Source organism: Mustela putorius, unplaced genomic scaffold (genome assembly GCF_011764305.1).
Source record: "Mustela putorius furo isolate JIRA1106 unplaced genomic scaffold, ASM1176430v1.1 tig00003858_pilon_pilon_pilon, whole genome shotgun sequence".
Taxonomy (NCBI): Eukaryota; Metazoa; Chordata; class Mammalia; order Carnivora; family Mustelidae; genus Mustela; species Mustela putorius.
The window spans coordinates 10,154,836-10,178,935 of record NW_025422010.1 but is presented as its reverse complement, the minus strand read 5'-3'; the positions used below and the strand labels follow the sequence as shown (position 1 = coordinate 10,178,935).

The window sequence follows — 24,100 nt, the reverse complement described above, 5'->3', positions numbered from 1 at the left end:
TTCAGCATCCGTGCTGACAAGCAGCCATAGACTCTGGTCGTTCATAGGCTTCTAGTCCACCCAGCCTTCCTGGCACGTGTCCTATATTGCTCTCTTCTTGTCCATGGAGATATCACAGGTGATGCCGCCTGGTGTCTTGCCAACAGCTGGAAACACTCCATCCTCCTCCTTTCTAGCAACCCAAGAAGTCAGATTTGACACAAACCAGGTGAGGGGTGAGCACTCTCTCCTCCTCCCCATACCCCCCATTATCTGAGGACATCATCCCATGTGTCCTCCATCAACCCTATTGTGGATTCCTTGTTCATGAGTGTTATCAGTCACTGAGCTAACGCAGAACCTAAAGTCACTGTTGGACCTGACAGGTTTTTTTCAGCCTCAGGAAACAAAGAGACTATTATTAAAGTATCAGTGTCAGAACTTAGAAGGAAATGAATCAATATCGTCCAAGAAGTGGCTCTGTTCTCCCTGTGAGTTAGGACTTCGTCTCAAGTTCAGGCTTTTGGTCTGCTCTCATCTCTGTGTCTCTTCCTGCTGCAGTCCTTGCCATCTTTGAGCCCTTCCTCTGCCATCATCCCTCTCCCTTCTGTCGCCTCACCCAACTTCACTCCTTTTTGACTTTCTGTGTTTGCGCTACAGCAATTCTCCCTTATTCATGGGTCCAGTCCTCTATGTTCTCCAGTCTTTAGGCAACTGTTCTACATGCATTTACAAGGTGGGATTTTTCTGCCTATATAAAATTACTGGTCATACCACAAACTTAAATGATATGCATGAACCTTAGTGATTTATCTTCTAGATAGTTAAATAATGCCATGCATCCTGAATTCTAAATATACATTTTAGTAGTGCTGCATGTTCTTCTGTTCAATTATCTTAAGCACGCTTAATCTTATTTAGTTTGGTTTATCTATTCCATTTTTAGAAATAGCCCCTTATGGCTATTGAAGATGTGAATTTCAAGGAATAGTTTTGTCTTGTGGGAGGAGGTCAGTGTAGACTGCGTCTCAGAATATTACAGGGAATTTATCCTTCTTGAAAATATTAAAGATGGGGGGTGGGATGGCTCAGTGGGTTAAAGCCTCTGCCTTCGGCTCGGGTCATGATCCCAGGGTCCTGGGATCTAGCCCTGCATCGGGCTCTCTGCTCAGCAAGAACCCTGCTTCCTCCTCTCTCTGACTGCCTCTCTGCCTACTTGTGATCTCTGTCTGTCAAATAAATAAAATCTTAAAAAAAAAAAAAGTACTAAAGATGGGTTTCATTTTAATTTTAAAATTCTGTCTAGCAGGAGAGTAACTGAATTTGTACTGTGGAAGCCATGCAGTATCACAAAAATAAATATTTTTTTTTCTGAAGATTTGCCCTTTTACCTAAGATAAGCTGAGGGTCCCTCCCCCCACACACTTTATACTGTTTTGGAAATATTGTAAGAAAAGATCAGTGATTCAGGTCAATTCTCTGTCCTATTTGATCCATTTGTAATATCTGAAAGGAGTTGGAAAATAACTTCATTTTAGGAGCTATCTGAACTCTTGTTAAAAAACAATTCTTATAAATAGATAATTAACTCTCTTTCAAGCCTTTTATGTTGTTTATCAAAAAGAAACCTTAAAATTTTTCATTCCTTTTAAACCAACCATTTTAGGAATAAGGATTGTCCTAACATCATTTATAACAGTGATACATGTAAATAATTTTAATATATAGTGATAAAGAAATATATAGATAAATAATGGCTATAGCTATAAAATGGGAAACATTAAAAAGCATGTTTTTGAAACCATTTAATGGCATAAACATGTCCATGGATATCATAGATAAAACACACACACAACCACAATTTCAAATTTTATTTAAATGAAATAATGCATCAGAAAAATATAAACTAAAATACCTTAAAATATTTACACTATTTATCTTTAAGTGATTGGATTATGTCTAGTTTTTAAATGTCTATTTTTTTATATTTAAAAAAAGTTTCTACAGTAAACATTAGATTTTAAAAATCCATTTCTCTTTTTTAATTTTTATTTATTTTTTAAATTTCTTTTCAGTGTTCCAGAATTCATTGTTTATGCACTTCTCTTTTTATAGTCCTTAAGAATATATTTTGTGTGGGTTTGTTCTGAGCTGGATGTACCTGGTGGCTTGTGGACACCTGTGACACTCGGCCACCTGGATTGTAGGTTGGCTCCTCCTTAGCAGGTTGAATTAAGCTCTCCTCCCTTGCTTCCCTCTTCTGCCCCTGCTTGGACTTATCAGGTCAGCTTCATATCCCTCCTTCCATTCTCCATTCAGCTCACCAAGTACATTTTACCTATTTTTTTGCAATCATTTTTAACCTGCACTCCAGATTATTTTAGCGCAGTCTTTGAATAAAGGTGCAAAGGCTAGAGTTTATGCTGTTGATCTGTAGTAGGTAGGGATGACTTAGCATGCATAATGTGAAGTTTACCAATTTGACTATGTCCAAAAGCACAATTTAATGGTCAAGAACATTCACAGTGTTAGGTAACCACTACCACTATTAATTTCCAAAACTTTTCTGTCACCTGAAACAAAACCTATTAAAAAATAACTCCCATTCCCTCTCCTCCCACTCTTAGTAACCTTCATTCTACTTTCTGTCTTGATGAATTTGATCATTCTAGATACCACATAGAAGTAGAATCATACCATAGTTGTCCATAGTGACTGGTTTATTTCACCTAACATAATGTGGTCAAGGTTTATCCATGTCATGACATGCATCTGAACTTCTGTCCTTTTTAAAGCTAAATGATATCCCATTGCCTGTATAGGACATCTTTCATTTAACCATTCATCCATCAATGGACACTTAGGTTGTTGTCTACTTTTGGCTCTTACAAATAATGCTGCTGTGAACATTGGTGTATAAGTGTTTGTTTGAGTACCTGTTCTCAATTCTTTTGGGTTATATCCAGGAGTAGAATCCCTGAGTGATATGATAATTTTGTTTAACTTTTTAAGGTCTTGCCAGACTGTTTTCCACAGTGACTGCATCATTTTATAATGCCACCAGCAATGCACAGGGTTCCCATTTCTCCATGTCCTCAATAACTTGTTATTTTTAATTTTTAATTTTTTTTGGATGATAGCTATCCTGCTGAATGTAAAGTGGTATTTCATTGTGGTTTTGATATGTATTTCCCAGTTGACCAAAGATGTTGAGCATCTTTTCATATACTTATCAGCCATCTGTATATCTTCTTTGGGGGAAATGTCTTTTTAATTTCTTTGCCCATTAAAAAAAATTGAGTCTAGTTGACACATGTTACATTAGTTCCAGGTGTACAGCATAGTGATTTAACTACTCTATACTTTATGCTGTGCTCACCACAAGTATACCTACCATCTGTGACCCTACAACACTATCCCAGTATCAATGACTATATTCCCTATGGTATGACTTTTATTCCCATGATTTACTCAATCCATAACTGGAAGGCTATATCTCCCACTCCCCTTCACCCATTTTGTCCCCTCCCTTTCTACTTCTCTCGGACAGCCATCAGTTTTTTCTCTGTATTTACAGGTCTGATTCTGCCATTGTTCATTTAGTCATTGTTTTGTTTTTTAGATTTCATATATGAATGAAATCATATGGTATTTGTCTTTCTCTGTCTGACTTACTTCACTTAGCATACGTCCTCCAAGTCCAGCCATGTTGTCGCAAATCCTTGGATTGTTTGTTTCTTGTTTTTGTTGTTGGTTGAAGGACTTCTTTATATATTCAAAATCTTAATCCCAATCATGCACATGATTTGTGAATATTTTCTCCCACTCTCTATTGTTTTAATATCCTTTGATGTACAAAGTTTTTAATTTTGATAATTTTTTTTCTATTGTTGCCTGTGATTTTGGTATTTAGAAATCAGTTCTGAATCTAACATCATGAAGATTTTACCCTATATTTTTCCTCTAAGATACTTACAGTTTTAGATCTTAATTTAAGATATTTGTTGTATTTTGAGTTCATTTTTATATGCAGCAAAAGATAAGAGTCCAACTTTATTCTTTTGCCTGGATGTCCAGTTTTTCCAACATCAGTTGCTGAAAAGACTGTCATTTCCCCATTGAGAGGTCTGGGAACCCTTGTCGAAAATCCACTGACCTCATATGTTTGTTTCTGGGCGCTCTATTCCATTGGCATGTGTCTGTCCTTATGCTAGTGTCATGCTGTCCTTTTGATTACTACAGCTTTGAGGCAAGTGTTGAAGTTGAGAAGTATGTCTTTCAACTTTGTTCTTTTGTTTTGTCTACAGTGATGACCTGTGCATACAACTTTTGCTAGCCCTTAAGACCTAAACCTATCTCAAAGATTTGCTTATAGCTCTGACAAATCAGGATGCAGGACTACTGTATATCTTTGAAAAACAATAGGCTTTTTCATTATCCTGATGGTCTCTGTATTAGTGTCCTATTGCTTGTTTAACAAATTACCAGAGACATAATGGCTTTATTACTTTGTAGTTCTAGAGGCCAGAGGTCCTCAATAAGGTGACCGCAAGCCTGGTTCCTCCTGAAAAGTGTAGAGGAGAATCGGTTCCTTACCTTTGTGGCTTGTTAGAGACCTTATTCATTTCTTGGCTCATGATCCCTTCCTTCATTTTCAAACCACATCACTCCAGCCTTTGTTTCTGTGGTCACATTTCCTTCTTCTGCATTTGACCCTCCTACCTTCTTCCTCCCTTGTAATTACATTGGGCCCATCTGGATAATTTAGTATTCAAGGATACTGGGATAATTGTTTCATCTCCTCATCTTCATTCTTATTTTAATCACATCTGCAAACTTCCTTTTGCTATGCACAGGGAGCATATTCTCAAGTTCTAAGAACTAGGCAGGAGACATCTTTGGGGACTATTATTTTGCCTGCCCCAATCATGATGATTGGGCAGTGTTGCTGATTGAGGACATGCAAAATCTCTCAAATAATTTTCCATATTGGTCCCCCTTGTAGATAAAGATTAATTATCCAGTTTTAGGACCTAGAGTATATATATATATATATATATATATATATATATATATATACACACACATATATATATATATATATATATTAATTTAGCAACTTTATATTTCTGTGCTCTACCTATGAAATACTTTTTCCACTGGGGCTGTGATTTTTAGAGTCAGCAAATATTTATTGAGTTTTATTTCTGGTGCACGCATGTACACCAAATGAATAAGATCTATTTCTTTACTTTGAAGGTACCCTAGTCTAGAAAAGGGAGAATATGACTACAGTATAACACACTTTTTGTCTATTTTATTTCCTGAACATCTTCAGAATCCTTATTTTTAGAACCTTTATCTTCCTCTCTCTCATCCTTCTTTTTGTCATTTGTTGATTTCTTAAAAAGAAAAAAATTACCAATCTCCCTTGACCTCAGTTGGAATCCCACATTTTTTCCTTCAGTCTGTTACTGTACCCATAGATATGTTCATGTCACCCCTTTACCTAAAATCCTTCCATTACTGGCATCAGGATAAACTATAATACTCAATATGTCATATCCCTTAGTGTAGTCCTATTGTACTTGTCTTTCTAGCCTCATCACCGGCCATTCTAGACATGCTTTGTTCTAGTTGCATGGAATAGGTTGTACTTCCTACATTGTTCATGCTCTCTTGGCTCTGGACTTTTGCAAAGCTTTTCTCACTCACTGGGTTCCATTTCTCCTCCTTCTCTGCCCAAGAAACTCCCGTGCATTCTCCAGCCTGGCCTCAAGTAGTGCTTTCTAGAAGGCTGACCCAAACCTCGCATCCCTCTCCAGTGTGGTCCTCTTTTTCTGGGTTTGCTGGGTTATGCAATTTATTGCTCTATACTATATAACCATTGCCTTACCTGGCTGTTTTTCTCACCAGGTTGTAAATTCAGTGAGGTAAGGGATCTTTTAATTCCATTCTCCCTGTATATGATACAGTGATACAGTGCCTTCCTCCTAAGGGATTTTTACTAAGTGTTGGTGAAATGAATGCTTGGATGCATGTATCTTGGAATGATTTAATGCAAAATGACCTGCAGATTTGAGTAAGATCGATGAGCAGGTATGGACTTAAGCTAAAATGATTATTAGTTAGCACTTGGTTTCTCTTTCCTATATACTATTTCTCTTGAAGAAACTGAATCTAATTTTCAGTATGTGGGATTCAAAAAGCAAGCCCCAGTCCTGAGAATTGATGGACTAGGGTATAATTGTTAGTTTGAAGCTGTTTAATTTAAAGAATAGATCTCTGGCATGGAGACAACACCTAGGAAGTAATCCTACTCTCAGTGTATGTATAAATCCAAAACAGAGGTTTTTTTAAACGTGAGTGCCATCAACCCAGTCTTGAATAGTTGTGAGTAATCAATAAATGCGTATTTCCAAATCCTTTGGAAGAAGCTTTCTTTTGAAATAGGCGTATTCTGGCAGAAAAATATTACAGGATTACTGTAGAAGTATATTCTTACAAGATTCATGCCACAAGTGAGTAAATAAATAAGTAGATAGCCTTTTTTTGGTTGCCGCAATTTATAAAACAAATACAAATATGAAATATGCCTTTCTTTAGGGCTTAACTTTTTTTTTCTCCGAACTTGGAGATTAGATTTGTTTTGCTTTGTTTTTAGTTTGGAAAAAGACAAATTGCGTTTTATAGACTTAGTAGATCTGAGGTTACTCCTAGTGGTAGAACTGGATTGTTTATTTGCGAGGAAGGTTGGGAGACTGAACGCATGGACTATAGAGAGGAGTGCCGTCCCCCGTAGCGTTAATCAGCGATGCCAGATTGATTCCATTTTGTTTCGCTTTCCTAACTCCTTGGTGTGCTCTTGTCAGAGCAAATTTGGGGGATTTAGTAAAAACTGGGACAGATGTGTAAGACACATAAGATATCTATGGGACCCCACGCTCTGATTTGTAACTTCTTCAGCTATTAACCAAGCCGCTGTGGCAGAAAGCACTGCAGGGGATGTTGGTGGAACTCTTCTTCCCCACTCCTGATGTTTCCTTCCCTGCGGCAGGAACTGTACCAGTGCAGCACTCTGCTGCCTTTTCTCTGCCCACGCAGGAGCTGCCTGGGAAGGAAGCTGTGAGCATACACAGCCTAGCTCCTTCTTTGGGAGCTAACCCCCTATAGGAGCCCTGTTCTTCCATCCTGTGAGTTTTACAGCAGCACCCAACATGTGGGAGGCCTTAGTGCTTTTCTAAGGTGGCCTGTGGCTGGGTGGGTGAGTCTGTTTAATTCTGTGCTTCAGTCTTAGCAAGCCCATTGTCACTGCATCTCAGCCATGTCCTCTACTACCAGATTGACAGGTCATAAAAGCAGTACCTTGACTGCCTGTCCACCTTTCTCCTTGACCTTGTCACTCACTTGGTCCACAGTTGGGGTGGGGATGTGTGGTGCGACTCAGTAAACCAGTGTCTGTGTTTGTATGTTTAAATTCTCACACCTGCCCTGCAGGTGAGCTGTATCACACTTCTTATTGCCAATAAGGGAAGGGAGGCTCTAGGAAGGTAAATCACTTTGAAGTTGGCTTTGGCACCCTGGTCGGTCTGACTCCAAATCCATGTCCATTAGGGCACGCCGCCAAAGAAAAAAATCACAGATGAAAGCTTTTAGAAGACATTGTGTAATATAAATAACTGAGTAATATAGATGAGTTTTATTATGTGTAGCTTAGCATTTTCATACTCCTACATAAAAACACTTTCACGGAGCCTGCAAGTCACTAAATACACAGGTGCTTCCTTCCCTCCCTGGTTCCACTGGCTGCCTTCATTTCATCCAAAGCGTTCAGTTCTCTCTAACTATCTCGGGCTTCCTGCCCGGTTTCCTCTGGCTAGATAGAATACTCCTCTCCCACCCTCTCCCTTTGCCTGGTTAGCTCCTTGTTGGCCTTCAGATCTCAGCTCACTTCCTCAAACTGGCCTCCCACAGCCGCCATATCTGAAGATGGTGATTTCTGCCAGCCATCTGATGGGTCCCTTTACCACCCTGGCCATCATTTGTCATTCTGTATTCATTTCCAGCCTAAACTTCCCACGAACCAAAGTGCTGTGGGCACCATAACCGCACTTCTGTCATTCTGCACTGTGAGCCTAGTGTCTTAACACAGTTCGTAGCACCTGGTTGGCACCCAAAATGGATTCTGAGTGAACAAGTGGATGGAAATCTTGGCATCAGGCATTAGTTCTGAGGTCTGTGTCCACTGTTTTTTATTCAGTGCTTGCAAATGACATATTAAAGGTAACCTTTATCCTGGGAATTGTAATTAAGGACTGAAATCTATAGCCTTCTTATGAGACCCTAAATTATAAGAAGCATAATGGATATCTGAGGCTACATAACTCAAGACGGGCTTCATTGTTGAGGATGGTGTAAGATGAAGGTACCACAGGGAGGGAAACTGCTTTCTGTAGGATGTGGGAGAAACTTCTTCTTTTTTTTTTTTTTTTAAAGATTTATTTATTTATTTATTTGGCAGACAGAGATCACAAGTAGGCAGAGAGGCAGGCAGAGAGAGAGGGGGAAGCAGGCTCCCTGCTGAGCAGAGAGCCCGATGTGGGGCTCAATCCCAGGACCCTGGGATCATGACCCGAGCTGAAGGCAGAGGCTTTAACCCATTGAGCCACCTAGGCACCCCGGGAGAAACTTCTCTTGTAGCATTTTACCATCAGGTACTATTAAACATCTCCTTGTTTTTTGTATCCTGAAACACATCATAAAGCTTAGAATAGTCCATCAGACCTGTTCAGTTCAGGAATATGTTAATACCTACTTATTTTTTTAATGTTATTCTTAATATTTATTTTTTCATAGATTATAAAAAGGTCGGCAGTAGGGTAGCATGTGAATTAATTTTATTTCCTAGCCAAGCATCAAAACATAAAGTATAAAGTGGTATGAAAATACCAAATGGTAATCGTTTGGGAGTCAAATAAAGAATTTTTCCATATGCATTTTTCTACTCCTGGTGAGCTCACTTCACATAATTAATATCTTGAAGGGGCCAAGTCAAGATGGTTCTGCACATTAATTTTGCATTCCTCAATCTTGAAAGTGTTGATCGTGGCAGGATTTCACTTTCCCGACCAGCTGTTTCCCTAGAACTAGTGCCCCTGGGTAATAAACAGTGGAACCCAGATCCACATGCAAAGAACATGGATACTGTGCCATCAAGCGTCTCACTGGTTCAATATGATGACTGATATTGTCTCTTTTTGTCTCCCCTACCCCCGTTTCTGCAGGGCATTGATGGGCGCGATGCTCCCCTCAAGGAAATAAAGGTGACCAGTTCCCGGCGATTCATAGCTTCTTTTAATGTCGTGAACACAACAAAACGAGATGCTGGGAAGTACCGCTGCATGATTCGCACCGAAGGAGGGGTTGGAATATCAAACTATGCAGAATTGGTAGTTAAAGGTATTTAATGTATTTTTATACCCTTAAATAGTCCATTAAAATAGACATGTCAGATGGCCGTGAGTTCACTTTTTGTTTAAAACGCAAACTTATCCTTGTCTATTTCCAAACCGTAGCTTGGTGGTGACAGGCTATCTTGATGGATTGCATTTTAAGTACAAATTTTGCACGTGAGCGATATTTCTGAAAAATGTATTTTATTTATGTTGGTTTATTTGCAAGCAAAAGCCCTGAATGTGCTCTTGGCAAGTTCTTCTGCCAACTCTGTACACAGCGATTACAACCTATAAATTCTTTTAAGGAATGTTTTTTTTTTTTTGTTTTGTTTTTTTACTGATAGAAAATCACTTAAAATGCAAATATTCACCAGCCAGGGTGTTTATGATAGCAGGGTGGTTAATAAAATGAAGCAATGCCAGTATAAAAATGCTCAGTCATATCACACAAGCCATATTGATAATACTGAGTTAACATTCGTAATGTTGCAGTTAGGTTCCATTACTATATTTTGCATGACTGAAAAATTGAGTCATTATATTCAGGGAGGTGGTGTGTGAGGGAAAAAAAATAAAAAGAGGATAAATAAGTTTCCATTGCTGGTCTAATGGCTTTTTTTTTTTTTTTTTTTTTTTTTTTTGGTGGGCTAAGGAGCTTATGATATTAAACTACTAGTGCAATTCTCAGTCCCAGACAGAATGATTTGAACTTCTGGATGCACTGTGAAGCATTTTTAGATAATTTGTGGTAGGCCATTGCTGTTTTGTCCTAGGAGAACAGAATGATGCCCATTTTTGAATTTTTTTCCCATTGCATTTGTTAAATATGAAACATAACGCTGATCTCTTTTGGATCAGTTCTTCCTTGTATCAGCAAATTTCTCTGTGTAAGCTGTTTTAACGACTGTGGGGTTCAAACCCCAGAACTAGCTATGTGGGCATGGGCCAGGGGCTTGCCTCCTCTGTGCTTTCCTCAAGTATACAATAAACATTAATAATGTCACCTTCCCTGTGGGGTGATCAAGAAGATCAAGTGCAAAACGTAGATGAATGGCACTTAGAACAGTATGCATAGTTAGCCGCCGGCACATGTCAGGGCCATGATGGGGGTGGGCGAGGTGATCCTTAGCCCCTGCTTCTGGGCATCAGTGAACTTCATTTACGAATGCTTGTCACTGCCCTCTTTCTGAATTTTATTTTATTTTATTTTTTTTTAAAGATTTTATTTACTTATTTGACAGACAGAGATCACAAGTAGGCAGAGAGGCAGGCAGAGAGAGAGGAGGAAGCTCAGCTCCCTGCTGAGCAGAGAGCCCGGTGTGGGACTCGATCCCAGGACCCTGAGATCATGACCCAAGCCGAAGGCAGCGGCTTAACCCACTGAGCCACCCAGGCGCCCCCTCTTTCCGAATTTTAAAACCTAAATGCCTGCCCAGCTTTTCTTCCCTCCCTGCACCACACCCATATTAAATGCAAGTCTCTGGGAACACAGCCTCTCTTATAAAATCTATAGGTGACTTTGGCATATGCTTCTGTTGTGAAATCCCTGCTGCCAATATTGGTCACACCTGGCTTAGGAGAGAAATGATCATTGGTGAGCCTTCCCCCAAGCAGGAAGGACTGACATTGTGCATATTGAAATATCTATCCCGCTAATATATTTTGTCACAGCAGATTCTTAGGAATTTTAGTTTGTGGTGAAACTTTAGCAGGTCTGGCTAAGACTTGAGTTTACGTTTAAGAGCCATAAGAAAACTAATTGTTCACAGTAACGCCTATCCTTGTCTGCAGAAGGCTCTCTGAAAGACGAGGAATCACCGTGTAGAATACAGACACTAGGGATGCCTGGGTGGCTCAGTCAGTTAAGCATCTGCCTTGGGATCAAGTGATGATCCCAGCGTCCTGGGATTGAGTCCTGCATTGGGCTCCCTGCTTCGCGGGGAGCCTATTTCTCCCTTTGCCGGATGCTTCTCCTGCTTATGCTCTTTGTCTCTATCTCTCTGACAAATAAATAAATAAAATCCTTTAAAGAAAAGAAAGAAAGAAAGAAAAGCAGACAGCATTTACCAACAAATCCAGTAGAGCAGCAGCCTCAGTGTTCGTTCCATGGCTGAGTTCTTTATTATCATTATTAGTACTTAATGTTCCTCCCGGCTCAGTTCTCTGTGATTGTGTTCCATTTTCTGACTGATAGTCGCTCCAGCATTTCACTGTGACCAGCACTGTTCTTGAAACTTCGTGCTTCATTATCAGTATAATGTAACTCTCGTAACCTTGCTCAGAATGGCCTCTGTGCAAAAGTTCATTTGTTGGATGGCATAAGTCAATCATAAATTGCTAGTCTCCCAGAACAAACGTGAGCACAAAGAATGAATGGGTTGTAATTCACATTTATACAACCCATTTTCCTGTGTTAGGATGGCATAGTGGTAGCTTGGCTCCTTGTGATAAAAATAAAAATGTCCCGGCACCTCTTTTCATTGCTGCACATGACCAAAGTCAGGGACAGCTGGCTTGCAGTTGTGGCTCAAATCTGAAATTTGACTTTTCTTCCACTTATAATTTTATGGCCATATTTTTCATATGTTTTATATTTTTAAGAGAGATAACATGCTGAATCGTACTAGCATGTTATGCTTCATAAAGTATTACCTTGACATAAAGATACATAATTACCTAATACATAAGGTAGACATTACCTTACACAGAAAGATAATTACTTTAAAATATGCGGTGACACTTTTGAGGCCACTTGTATAGAATTGAACTCTTTTTTGTATGCATGTAATATGTGGAGTGTTGATCTTCTAAAAAATGGGAAAACCAGAGTCTAGAGAGCTTGTAATTTTCTTAAGGTCACATCCTGATTTGGTACCAGGCCCCCAAAAGGAAACCCACGTCATTAAGTAACTGTCACTCCTCTCTTATTTATGTCTACCACGCTTTTGCTAATCAGGGACATAAAAAAATATTTCATACAATCTCCACAATTTGCGTCTATATGCATGTGTATCAGTATCATTTAATTATGTGAGCTGTGTATTAGGCATTTGCATATGTTTATCATTAGATACATGTTTATGTATCTGTGTGTGTATAAATTCTTTCATTGCTGGCTTGGTTTAAAATTACAGTTGAGGGGCACCTGGGTGGCTCAGTGGGTTAAGCCTCTGCCTTTGGCTCAGGTCATGGTCCCAGGGTCCTGGGATCGAGCCCTGCATCAGGCTCTCTGCTCAGCAGGGAGTCTGCTTCCCCTCTTCTCTCTCTGCCTGCCTCTCTGCCTACTTGTGATCTGTCTGTCAAATAAATAAATAAAATTAATTTTAAAAAATAAAAATAAAATAAAATTACAGTTGAGCCTTGAACAGCATAACAGCTGGAGGCACCAACCCCTGTGTAACTGAAAATCCACACATAGCTTTTAGCTCCACAGAAACTTAGCTAATAACCTGTTGCTGACCAGAACCCTTACCGATAACATAAGCAGTCTATTAACACGAATTTTGTATATGTATCATATACTGTATTCTTACAGTAACCTAGAGAAAAGAAAATGTTATTAATAAAATCATGAAGGAGAGAAAATATGCATGTATAAGTGGGCTCATGCAGTTCGAACCGTGTTGTTCAAGGGTCAACTGTACTTTAATTGTGAACTTGCACTTTCTTTAGAATCATATATTTTAAATTGCTTTCTGTCATTTAGTATAGGTGGACTTCCTTCCTTCTCCTCTTCCTTCCTTCACTTTGGGAATTATTCAAAATTTAAATATTGACTTATTCTCATACGGACTCTTCCAAGAACCTAAAAGTCCCTTGGAAAGTCTAGTCCAATTATTCCAGCTTCCAGTGGAACCTTTCATTTGATTTCACATATTTGATACTTTTCTTCATGGGGAATTAATAGAGAAAATATTCTCAGGTCAAGCAAGCATTAAAATCATGTCTATGTTAGGATACTAGCAACAGTATCCTAAATGAATTGGTGTGCTCACTAACCTTTGTGGCCTTGCCCCTGAGTTGAATTTTGAATGGCAGTTCAGCAACCCTTGCTAGCATTTGCAACTTCAAAGTAATTAACTGCTCTTTCAGCCTGGCTCCATAACTGCCTTAGGATATACTATAAAAGGCCCATTTCATGTCTCGGTTCAAGGAATCGCCTAATGATATAAATTGATGTTAAATCATGATGAGTTGAGTAAGAACTGTTTAAAGAAATGAAGAGCCAGCACAAAGTTGTGGTTTATGAACAATAGAAGCAATATATTAGTAAGTCTCCGTGAATTCTGTAGTCTTGCAACTACAGTTCGGCCTTCAGTGTCTATGTTGACACAGTCTGATGAGGTTTCCCAGCTATTTTTGAAAGTCAGTAAGATTCATCACACCTCGATTACAGAAAAAGAACAAAGACACCTCCACCCAACAAAGACAACTGTTGTTATTGGCATCTTAGTCTGGGGATCCACCAGGTATCATCCCAAGGGCCAAGGTCAGTTGGTCCTAGCTGCGATGAGATCCCTATCAGCAGGAAGCAGGACCTGAGCAGTTGGCTGTGTCCACTGTGGGGCTGACAGAATTTACAATATGCAAGCCAGCCTATGCCTGCAATGGAACATAGCAGGCTTTATTTTTTGTACATTCAGATGTGCTAACCGAGGAGTTGAAACACACACACACACACACACACACTCACCCAAAAAGACACAAACCACTTGTGGAAACATGCTTGAAAAAAATCAGAGAGGGAGGCAAACCATAAGAGATGCTGAGCTCTAGGAAACAACCTGAGAGTTGCTGGAGGGGAAGGTGGGGGGGATGGGCATTAAGGAGGACGCTTGATGGGATGAGCAGCTGATGAATCACTAAACTCTACCTCTGAAACTAAAAAAAAAAAAATCACCAGATCTTACTTACATTTTTTTTTTTCCTCAGATGGAGATTCATGAAGGTAGAAATAAACTGTTTTTTACAGTTTTCTCCCTTCCCGGTATCATGTACCTTGACACTGGGCATATAAGATGCCTTCACTTGGTACCTGGCAAAGCCATTCAACCAACACCTCACTGATAGATTGGGAATACTATTTAAAACAGGATTGTCTATTTCTCCCTCCTCAGACAATGATGCAGAAAAAGAGTCCATCTCAGGTTTTAAACAATGAAAGAGACTTTGCTGGGTTTGAAGAGTATTTGCTATTGATTGCTTGGAATTTTACCAAGCTGGGCCTGGCTTGCACATTCCTTTAGAGCTTTTCTTCCTCCTCTCTGCTTTCCTAGGACTCATCACTGAAGGCTCCTTGAACAGAAGCAGTGGTAGGCTTTCTTATCCAAATGTCTTACTTCTGCGGCTGAATGAGTCCACTGTGGTGGGGGCTTTGGGGGGCAAGAAGTCATCCTGGAAATGCGTTTAGGATGAGAGAAACTCTAAACTCAGCCGTGTTTTAAAATTGATGAAATCTGTGGAATAATAAATATAAGGAAACTGAATTTAATGAGATAGGTAACTAGCACCTTTGATGATTTCAAAGACCTTCTCAATAAGGAACTCGGCAATAGAGTGCCTCATGGAGCTTAAGTACTACCACTGAGAAAGCTTTAGCAAGTTACTTTTAGTGAGAGGGAAGATCCTCTGAGCCTGAGAAAAAGGAGTTGTGTCCTAAAACAAACTGGGGGTATCCCTACTTGAGCAAGCTTTGGTTTTAAATATGGTTTTTTTTTCATAAATCTGAACATGGGGGAAGATTTCACCAGTGTGCTTTTTCTTAATAACCTAAACAAAACCATTCTCATCACTTCATTTCTGATAGATTCCCGGCTTCTTTATTTTAATAATTGATGTACATTCACCTGGTTTAAAACTGAAGGGCAGCGTGTCTGAAAGCTCTCTGATTTACCTTCCAGAGCCCCCCGTTCCCATCGCTCCACCTCAGCTTGCCTCCGTGGGAGCAACCTACCTTTGGATTCAACTCAACGCCAACTCCATCAACGGGGATGGGCCCATTGTCGCCCGAGAGGTGGAGTACTGCACCGCGAGTGGGAGCTGGAACGACCGGCAGCCGGTGGATTCCACGAGTTACAAAATCGGGCACCTCGACCCGGATACAGAGTACGAGATCAGTGTGCTGCTCACCAGGCCAGGGGAGGGCGGCACTGGGTCTCCTGGGCCAGCTCTCAGAACCAGGACAAAGTGTGCCGGTGAGTAAGGGACACGTGGGACCAGTTGCTACTGTCTTTCTGGGTGTTGACTTGCAGCATTGTGTTTCTCAGGGGATTAATAAGCTTCCCCAGCTCCGTCAGCATCCTCTGTGGAAACGAATAATTCCCTTCACTTCCGAGCGGTAGCCTGACAGCCTGTGGACGTGGGGACCTCCAAGCTTGGTATCTACGGGCAACCTCCACTTCTTTTTACCCTATTTTTTATTTATACTTTCCTGTGAGTGTCATCTAGTTTGTGTAGGAATTCTCCCTACATTTGACAGAAACTGTCTCCTTCAGTGATGTCGGCGCATAGGTCAGATCCTCTCATTCTGGTCCCCTTGTTTTATGTTCACCGTTAATGTGCTTTTAGCCTGGAGGGGCATTGGAATAACAGAGTCTAACTCAGAGATAGCTTTAAAGCTGTGTTTTTATTGATGGATATTTAATGGAGGGGCTGCTTGCCAATGACATGGGGCCCATTTGTAAACTCAGCCAGGGTGATTTGTGGGCTGTTTGCAGTCTTCAAGTTGAGATTATAAAGTTCTAATTGACTATGCTGAACCCGGTTCACAGCTTAAATAAAGTAGGGTTGATGTAGCACCTTACAAAAATCAAAACCTGAATAAAGCTTCCATGAGAGGTGTTAGTGCTGTTTCTGTGTGGCTACTTTCTGCTAGGGAAGTAGAGAGAAATGATCTATTGGGACGTTCCAATGTTCTTTCCTCGGTGACCTGAAGGATCTCTGTATTGAATGATGGGCTGAGGTGAGGCGATTCAGTAAATTTTTATGGAATTAACTGATTCTTCAGATAGCGTTATGTAAGTAGACCCAACCATATGTGTCATTTTTTTTTTTAAGTTTTGAAAGTTCTCAGAGGACAGTCTGCCCCTCACCAGGAGGAGAAATGATGATAATAGGTTGTATACTGCTTCTGCAAGTTCAACACTCGTGGGCAAATTCTGTGCTTGTGTTGTTGTTGTTGTTGTTGATTTCATTAGAAGAGGGAGCAGCTCCCTTCTGGGGGTTCATGATGGGCCGGTCCTAGCCAACCCTGTGTCTCCTTCCCAGATCCGCCCACCAGGTGTGGGATTTCTAGAATAAACTGCAGCTCTGGACGGGCTCTTCACAAAGCCTGGGCTGGCAGGTCCAAGGAGAAAGGAATTGAAAGTGCTTTCTCTTCCTCAGGTTTCCAAATGATGTCATCTTCCCTGTCTCTTTAGTTGAATAAAACTGCCCTTTTTTGGTGAAATAATTTCTTATATGATCCTATCATCTGTTACAGGGCAAACAGTAGCAATGTATAACACCAGATATATCATTTCGCAGTAGAGGCCTCTCTTTCGAACCTGTTATTGATTTGGTAACTGCCTTGTGAAGGCTCCCAGGCAGTTGCTGACACCCCTTTATTATGAGTGGGACATGGGAGCCCACGGGACCTTCTGTCCTCCAAGCATTCTCCATGAGCAGTACATTTAGTGCTATTTCACTTCAGTGTGATTTTAAGGAATCCTATTTTGGGCACAGCAATATATAGTCTCCCTTGCTGTCCAAAAAAGGGTTAGAATTCCATTGTCTAGACTGGAGAGAGGATGCCATCTGTTTCATTCTCATCACTAACAACCCCGCCTACTTAATGTTTCCAGTCCTGTTCTCCCTTACAGATTTTGTCTTGTCTCTTGGTTTTCTGCCTGTGTATTTCAGCTACTGACACAACTGTTACATACATTTCCCCTGAATAGAATGCTTGGATTTTTTTATTGCTGCTTGATGTGTACGTACATATACAACTTTCAAAGAGACAACATACCTTTTATCCTAGACTGTGAGAACTTTTAGAGAAATTAAAACCAATTCTGAATTGACATTTGCATACCAACACTATGCCTTCAAAAGTGTTCAACCTCATGTAAGCGAGGGAGCCTAATGACAAAGCGTGCTTTTTTCAGTGTTTGCAACCCGAGGTTGATACGATTCCTGGAGTGTCACGTGCCGACCTTGAACATTGTTGAAACAGCTATAGTTGGGCAAGTCAGTCTTAGAAAGTAGGAGTGTGTTAGGTCGGAAAGTCAGAGCTAGAAATAAAGGGGGGGAGACATCAGAGGTGGGTGAGGAACGTGAAGTCAAATTTCTCTTTACTGTATGAAAAAAATAATAGTTTCACCCTTCCTTGACCTGAGGCTCTTTAGAAAATGTGAAGATAGGACTGATGAGCACAGACAGTGAGCAGTAGAACATGGTAGATGGCAGGACTGAGGTATAAAGGACACCAGTGCTGCAGACTAGAGACTAAAAAATGCAAGATGGTCCCCACTGTAACTTGGATGGTTTGTGAGCATTTGGGGCTCATAGAGAGCAGCAGGTCATGGAGGTTATAAGCTGGGAGGGCCTCTAAGCATTCTGAAAAGTAGTTGGAAATTGTCCTTGGCCAAGCTTGATCAGTGGATGAGTCTAATAGGGTGATAGGTAGTAGGAATAATTGCACATTCATCCTATGGTTTAAAACCCAACAGTACTACTATGGAACTAGAGTAATAAAATTTAGCAGCAACATATATAAAAAAAGGTGGAGAATTTGGCTTAAATGCATATGAATCTACCATATGATCAATATCCCTCTGTACTGTTATTTTCTTAGCACTCTCCCCCCCCCCCAAAGCCTACTATAATCTTAGGTTGCATTAAGAAAGCCAAACACCCATGATGGACAAGGTGATAGTCTTATTGTACCAGGGCTAATCAGCCTCCCTAAAATTACCACACTGATTTCTGCTCCCTGTATTTTATTAAAAGAGCACAATGCTCTAGGGATAGCATCTAGGTTAGGAAAGGTTCTGGAACCTTGCTCCACCAATGAGGAATGATGGAAAGAATTTAGAAAGGTGATGGGGAAGAACAGAGGGTCTGTACAAATTTGACAAGAGCTGAATCATGAGTAGTGAGTTTCCAGTGGCTGACCCATTCAAGTAGAACCTGACATTGTAGAAGGTGATTTCTATATTCAGAAGAGGATTGAACTGGGTGACCCTGCAGATGTTTTCGACACAAAGATTCTCTGATTCATGTGTTGTTCTCTTTCTAAAGAGATGATCCATTGTATGTTATTACCCTGAAAGTCTCTGACTTTCACTTTTATTTTATCCTGGTCTGGAAACCCCATTCCCATGCTTCTGCGGCTCAGCTGGGCAGACCAGTGGAGGGAGGTCTATGATGACATTTACAAAAGTCTGAGCAAAAAGGAGGGAGCTAGTGAGTTTTTAATAGTGCTAACTAGATTAAATTTGAAGAAATGACTCTTATTTTGAGATACTGTGCCTGGTTTTTGTGTTAAATTATCCCTTTTATGAAACAATGAAGCTAAAGGGTATTAGAGCCAAGATTTGGTGCTCTGGGACCTTGCTGCCAGAGATTGAGTTCTGGTTCTGCCCAGAGCTATACGTGGCACCATGGGAACACTGATGACATTCCCTTGGCTTCCACTGCCTTATCTATAGAACAGGGCTGATGATCAAAATATAGACCTCCTGTTGTGGCCATGAAACTTTAAGGAGCGTGTGTGTGTATGGCACCTACAACAGAACCTGACATAAAACAAATAGTCAATAAAAGTTAACTGCCATTTAAAAAAAAATCTTTTAACATTTTCAGTCAAAATAATTGGATGTTAGCAACCTGATTTCATTGCCCTAGATGTATTACAAATATTATTTATCTGGTAAATTGAAAATCCAAGGACCAGTTTTATAGCATGGGCTCACAGAATTCTGTGCAGCGGAACACTGCATTCATGACACACGCCATTCTCTCATTTCTTCTATTAAATCTGTTTCTTTTGGACAAGCTCTCCGTTTCCATTTCTGTGCTATACCAGTGAGACCTGTCCTATTGTGTTTTGGTGACACCCATGAAAATGTATTTTGCCTCTTGCATTAAAATGGCAAGATCAGTATTTATTGTCCTTCTCTGAGCAACAGAATTGATTTTCGTGTGTGGCTAGTAGACGCAATCTCATTACCTGGTCAGGTCTCTTTCAAGAATTATATGGTAGTCCACTTCCAGAGCTCTTGCTTCTTGTGTTTCTGAAAATTATTTTCAAATATATGCACAGGCGCTCCTCACGTAACCTTGATCAAATCACTTAGCTTCTCTGGTTCCTTCTCCTTCTCTTTAAATAAGGGCAGTGACGCTGGCCTTGACTGTCAGAGGTGTTTGTGAAGATGAGGTTAGATCTTATCTGTAAAGGGATTTTACAAGTGGTAAAATGTTCTTCCTATATGGGGTAATTTTAAAAAAATGATTATAGTAAGGAGCTAGTTTCAAGATTGATACACATACCCAGGTATTTTTCCAATTTTGCAGTTTAGCTATAGTCTGGTAACCTCAGAGAGTTGAAATTACTTCAGTATCCACTTCAGCAAAATATAGTTTAGTTTGTATTTTCTATTATATCTTACATTCCTATAATTATGTGCAGCTCTGTATCACAAGCCAGTAAGTGGTAACTACTTAAAAAAGAGAAATGGGAGATGCTGTTAGATTAATTTTCACAGTAGACTTTTTATGTGTTTTATTTTGGGATATTGCTTTTTATGTATCCTAGTTATTGTTTAACTGTGTCTAAGTGACTTGCTAACAACCGGCCCCAGGAGTTAAAAGGATGGTGATAAATGAATGACCTAACAATTAAGATTGGCGAGAGTGAAAAGAAAATAAAGCTCAACTGAAATATGTTCTTTAGAATTAATATTACTAAAAATCTGGAAAAGAAAAAAAAAGCTTGTACCTTTAAAAAAAATTTACTCGTGAGATAGTTATCAAACACCTGTATTTCCAAGGCACTGCTCCTGCCTCTGAGGGGAGAGCAACAGGATAAGATCTGCCATTAGAGTTGATCTATTGAGGGATGAAGTGTGCAGTCAAAAAAAAAAAATATATATATATATACACACACACATACATACATACACACATTATATACATATACATACATGCATATGGTATGTTAAATGCTGTACAGAAAGAGAAAGAGACAGAATGGAGAGAAGCAGGAGATTTTTTATTAGGTTATCTGTTATTTTTAATTGTGGCAAAATCATATAACTTAAAATTTACCATCTTAATCATTTCTAAGTGTACAGTTCAATAACGTTGATTATATTCAATCTCTAGAACTAAATTGTCGCTCTCGCCGGCAAGAACGACCCGCAAACGTGATGGGTGGCAAGCTTCTTTATTAGTTCTCTCTCTGTCCCGACAGTCTCTCCGCTTTATATCCTTTACCTTGGCCAATCACCGATCTAGTCCACGCCCCTCTCCCTGATCACGCTGCGAGCACGGGCTCACCCATGCTTGCAGCCAGCCAATCAGTCTCGCTTCCTCAATCCCCGGGCACCTCCGCATACGTGACTCCTTGCATCTATTTCATGGCTCTCCACAGCTCCCCCTTTTTATTTATATATGATGGCGGGGATCGTGCCTGTCTTAGGTTGCCGCCCTCACTCCCTACGCTTACCCGTCATCGGGTGTCCCTCCTGGCCGAGGGGTCCCTGTCTTAGGTTGCTATAGGGTGGGGTCGGTCGGTCTTACCCGTCTTTGACTACCGATCCAGCATATAAGCCATATCTGGGGGGAGGTACCAGCCTCTAGAGCCATCATAGCTTGAACCAAAACTTGTTGCTGCCGTTGCTGCCGTCGCGCAACTCTACAGATGCATCTTAGTAGGAGCACTTGAGCCAGAATCATTAATATAACGAGGACTTCTATGCCTGCCCAGTTTTTGAGGAGCGAGAGTGATTGTTGTAGCATGACAACCCAATCATGGACAGTGCCAATGGGTACCTTAGTGGCGTTTATGATAACAATTTGGGCTCGCAACTGTTTGGTAAATTTGCGGCGTGAGACAAATTATTATAAGCTACCGGGGTGACACAGAGTCCAGGCAGGTTTTGTATACACCCAACAGTCCATTAATCTGATTTTGTGTTGCAAGGGCTTCAGCTACCCTCCCGGTGACATTGTTGAGTGTTGCTGCAGTCTGTATCGAGGTTGTCAACGCCACTGCAGCAGCAGTAGCAGCGGCGGCGGATGCTGCAATAGCTGCAATAATGGCTGCTGTTATTCCAAAGTCTCGTTTATGTCGAAGCAGCACCGGCAGGTTGTCGGGGTTCACCTGTACTGGCATCGGGATATACGTCGGTATCTTGGCTATTACTGCCGAGTCTCCCACCGTGGCATTCCAACATTCTGATAGCAGACAATTCTGGGACTCACAAGAGAGACTAGATGACTTGTTAATAGTAGAAGCATTAAAAACTATGAAGAGAAAGGGAGCTCTAACACAGACGGGCATTGGTGAGTAACTTATGTGCTTAGCTGAGGTGCAATTGCAAGTAACATTTGTTTCAAATCGAGAGCCTACGTGATCTTAAAACCGCTCTGGCCAGGTTGGCCCAATCTGCGCCACAGCTGCAGCTTCCGCTTCTGCTTTCAGCTGCGCCATTACTTCTCCTTGCATTCTTAATTCCTCTAATGCCTTCTGCAACTCCACCTCCTTACTCTCGAATTGCTGTCTTATGGCTTCCAAATCCTGTAATGCCTGGAGACTGGGAGATTTCTCCTTCTTATCTGCCTCTCTCTCCCCTATTTCCTGCAACTCGCTATCTGAGAGTCCTTCCGAACTTTCACTTTCAGAGTCGGAGTCTTGGGAAGACCCTTTATGAGACTCCTCCTTTACCTGCTCCAGAACCTCCCCTCCCTGTTGCACTGCTTGCTTCAAGGGCTCTCGAGTAGATTGTAAACACACTCTCACCAAGGACCACACGGCAAGGGTTCCCGAGGTTACAAATGGGCATCGTTTCAAGTCCTCCCCCAGGTGCTCCCACTGTAGCACATTCAGGAGCCCCTCCTCTATAACCCAGGGGGCAACTTCTCCTACTTCTCTCAAGAAAGAGCGGGCTGTTTTCGTCTTTAAGGGGGTGCCATTTGCCTTGAGGATATCCTTTAGAGGGCCCTCCATCCTGCACCTAGCAATCTCGTTTCCCATCCTGGGAAAACTTTCTCTCTATCGTCCCTGAAGAGCCTTATAAGCAACCTTACCTCCGATCGTCTTCAGGGAACCTCCCTGTCAATAGACAGTTATTGGTGCACTCCTTACCTTATCGTTGCTCTACCTCGATCACCTCTTTGCAACGCGGGCGAAGTCCCGGGTCTCAGCACCACTTGTCGCTCTCGCTGGCAAGAACGACCCGCAAACGTGATGGGTGGCAAGCTTCTTTATTAGTTCTCTCTCTGTCCCGACAGTCTCTCCGCTTTATATCCTTTACCTCGGCCAATCACCGATCTAGTCCACGCCCCTCTCCGTGATCACGCTGCGAGCACGGGCTCACCCATGCTTGCAGCCAGCCAATCAGTCTCGCTTCCTCAATCCCCGGGCACCTCCGCATACGTGACTCCTTGCATCTATTTCATGGCTCTCCACACTAAATTATTTTGCAAAACTGAAACTCTCTAGCCGTACAAATCCCCCAACTCCCCTTTCACAGGCCCTGCCAGTTACCATTCTACTTTCTGTCTCTATGAATTTAACTACTCGAGGTGCCTCTTACAAATGGCACGATGTAAAATCTGTCCTTACGTTACTGGCTCATTCCATGAGCATTACGTCCTTAAGGTTCATTCATATTATAGTATGTGTGGTTGTACCATTTTAATTACTCTGATAATTGTATTGTGTATACTTCGTTTATGTGATTCTTTGTAAACTATTTTGAGAATTTAAGCACCAACTTGGGCTTTCAATGAAATTAATACTGCTCAGTGTATTAAAAAAATGCTTCATCTTTATGACTCACGGAAGTCTTGCTGACTAAAGCAGGTAGTACTGCTGTGCTTTCGGAGGGTCAAGTACAAATAACTACTAGGAAGTACTGTGTCAGAATGTTACAGCTGTCCCGCCAACCACTGAATAGAAAGTGATACAAGAAATTACAGTGCTCTTTATAATGTCCCATTCTCTTCATAAAGTGGGTATATTTTTATACTCATTTGCATAGAGGTGTAAATTTGTTCTATAGGAACCTCATTTGAACCTTTTACGTAATTGTGATAGAATCTTTGAATATATGTTACATTAAAATTTATTTTTGTTCTACCCTCTTGCTTCGATCACATGCAGATACCGCTGTCTTATCTGTAGTGCCTTCAGTGACATGAGACGTGGGACATACTTCTCATCTGTTTTGAGTCCCTGTACCTTCTAATGCTCTGTGGTCTGGGAAGGATTGAGTTTGTGTCTAATGCAGTATGGTGTGTTTTCATGTATCTCCTCTCCTTTGTAATGGCAGTCGAACTGTTGAATGAGAACAAATATATTTGCGTCTCTCTGCTCTCTTGTGTCCTGGCCATGGGTGTGGATGAAACACCTGCATACTTGAGCAGAGCCTCAGCAGCCCTGACCATGGGAATGTTCTGTT

General features: G+C 40.9%; 1 protein-coding gene across 10 annotated transcripts in view; it reads left to right on the top strand.

The window, feature by feature from the left end:
- Window positions 1-24,100, top strand: part of PTPRM (protein tyrosine phosphatase receptor type M) — a 776,839-nt gene that overhangs the window by 356,537 nt on the left and 396,202 nt on the right. For all 10 annotated transcript variants that reach the window (XM_045065755.1, XM_045065757.1, XM_045065756.1 and 7 more), the window contains 2 exons: window positions 9,264-9,438; window positions 15,335-15,628. In XM_045065755.1, coding sequence (XP_044921690.1) covers window positions 9,264-9,438; window positions 15,335-15,628 — 469 coding nt within the window. The remainder of the gene's footprint in view (window positions 1-9,263; window positions 9,439-15,334; window positions 15,629-24,100) is intronic.